At 57.1% G+C, this 2,286-nt stretch overlaps 1 protein-coding gene across 1 annotated transcript; it reads left to right on the forward strand.

Annotated features, from left to right (window-relative positions):
- Window positions 1-1,723: 1,723 nt before the first annotated feature.
- On the forward strand, window positions 1,724-2,281 carry FERD3L (Fer3-like bHLH transcription factor; the record flags this gene model as incomplete). The annotated part of the gene is made up of 1 exon (XM_010015475.1): window positions 1,724-2,281. A coding segment is annotated over exon 1 (558 nt), but the record flags the coding sequence as incomplete, so codon positions are not given.
- Window positions 2,282-2,286: the final 5 nt, after the last annotated feature.

The raw sequence follows: 2,286 nt of genomic DNA on the forward strand, positions 1-2,286 counted from the left end.
GCTATTTGCTCTGTATTAAGCCTTAGGCGGCCCGTTAAATCATTCAAGCAGATACGAGTCCTCTACCGCGGCGGTGCTCTGGCGACGGTACGACAGGACGGGGAGAGGCTGGCTCTCGGCCCGGATGAGGGCAGGGGAAGGGAAGCAGGTCCTGGGATCGCGGGACCCGCTGCCCTTCGTTCCGGAGCTGTCCAATGTATCTCCGCTCTCGCTCACCTTCCGCGCCGCGCAGCCAGTGCCCTGTCTGTCCCTGGCAGCCCGCGGAGCGGCGGGAAGGGGAGAGGGGGCTGGGGCTGGAATTGTCTTTCCCGCGGCACCTTTCCCAGGAAAACGGAATGCGCGGCTCTCTCACTGTGTTGTAAAGGACGGTAGATCCCGGCCCGCGGTAGGAAATGTTTGCGGTCCTGTGCAGGCAAACAGGAAGGATTTTCGCGGAGCGGAATCCTTCGGCCGCCCTCACCCGCCTCCTTTGATCTGATGGGCTTTGAAATCCCCTTAGAAATTAGACACTAATTAACTCCAAAGCGAGAGTGACAACAACGCATGACAAAGGCGAAGGTACGGCTTTAGGGAGGCAGCGCCAGCGCTCCTAAACGACCTGCACACACAAACCAGGTGCCAGAGAAAATCGAACCGATCCAACCCGGATGTGTCTAACTCTGCCAGGGATGGCCAGGGCCAGGTTGTTCATTTAGAGACAGTCCGTGGTGTGGGAGGGTAAAAACACAGCCCCTAACCTCTTCCAGCCTCCCAGGACAAAAGCAAAACGATTCCCAGCGTCCGTCCCCCAGGAAACCTTGATCAAAGGAAGGTATTCGGCGGTGTCGGGTGTACGGGTGTGTTTATACGCGTTTTACGGTATTTTGCGCTATGTATCCAGCGCTGTCAATGCGTGCAGCCAGGTTGATTCCCCTGTGCACCGCCTGTGGCCGGGACGGCTTTGCCATAGTTGTAAGAGCAACTGCTGCCCTGAATAGGACCAGCTTATCCTCGTCTCACGGGCAGGAGGAAGGAGTTTCAAAGCAAGTGCTTTGAAATTGCCTGATGCCTGAGCCAAAATGAGCTTGACGAAGCAGCCTTTGACTGGAAAGATGTTTGAACTCTGGTTGAAGGGGATTTAGGGGGAATGGAGAGACGATTCCAACAGTTACTACTGGGAATGCAATATCGGGTCCCCTGCAATGCTTACTTAGGCTAATGGAGGTCCTGCCATTCAGTTCCCATTGCGCCGGGATACAGGGTAAACATTCCCCGGTGACCCTCTGCGTGCAGGTCTCCTCTTCAGGACATCATTAAAAGCGTACATGCACTTGCCTGACATCAGTTGTCAGCCTGGCTCTCGGGGTTCAGAGATCCCGACAGAAAGCAGGAAAACAAGCCCAGTGGAGACCCGGCTTTGCTGCTGAGGGTTTTAAAGAGGCTGAAAATCGGTTGGTTGCGGGTGTGTGAGAAGAGACAAAAGTGCTCAGCAGGTAAGAGCGGAGGGTTTTGCCAAGAAGGAACTGTCCTTGATCGCTGTGACAGGATTGACTCACTGGGGACTTCTCTCTCGGGAGCATCCACGCGTCCCCGAGGGGCGCCTGTCTCCTCTCATCAGCATCACGTCGAGAAATTTTACAGCCGCTCTTTCTAGTCCTGTTAATCCTGTTACCCGGGGGGTTATAAATATTAACGCTGCTGGGGCTGAGGATGGGTGACCAGATTAAGCCTTCTGTGAAGTAAGATGTCAGCCAGCCTCTTCCCAGCCCACCAGTGCCCGGGGCTGCTGGATGAGCTGCACGGCAGAGCTCTACAAGTGCCCTGCCCGGAGGGGCTGCTGAGCGCATCCGTGCTGGATTTCGTAGCCGACCTCTCCCTGGGGCCTCCCCAGGTTCCCTCCAGGGCCGGGCCGGGGCTGGGGCTCTGCGAGGTCACCTCCGGTCCTCCCTTCGGGGACAGAGCCCTGTCGCTCCGGGAGGAGATGGCCCGGGGGCTGACCCTGGCTACCTTCGGAGATGGAGATCCCGAAGACGAAGAAGAGGAGGAGGAAGAGGAGAAGATGAACAGCACTTCCCTCCTGGACAGACCCAGGAGAAAGCGAGTTATCACCTACGCCCAGCGCCAGGCGGCCAACATACGGGAGAGGAAGAGGATGTTCAACCTCAACGAGGCGTTTGATCAGCTGAGGAAGAAGGTGCCCACTTTCGCCTACGAGAAGAGGCTCTCCCGGATAGAGACACTGCGCCTGGCCATAGTGTACATCTCCTTCATGACTGAGCTCCTGGACGGCTGCAGCAGGCAGGAGGC

This window comes from Nestor notabilis, unplaced genomic scaffold (genome assembly GCF_000696875.1).
Source record: "Nestor notabilis isolate BGI_N333 unplaced genomic scaffold, ASM69687v1 scaffold4705, whole genome shotgun sequence".
NCBI classification, from domain to species: domain Eukaryota; kingdom Metazoa; phylum Chordata; class Aves; order Psittaciformes; family Psittacidae; genus Nestor; species Nestor notabilis.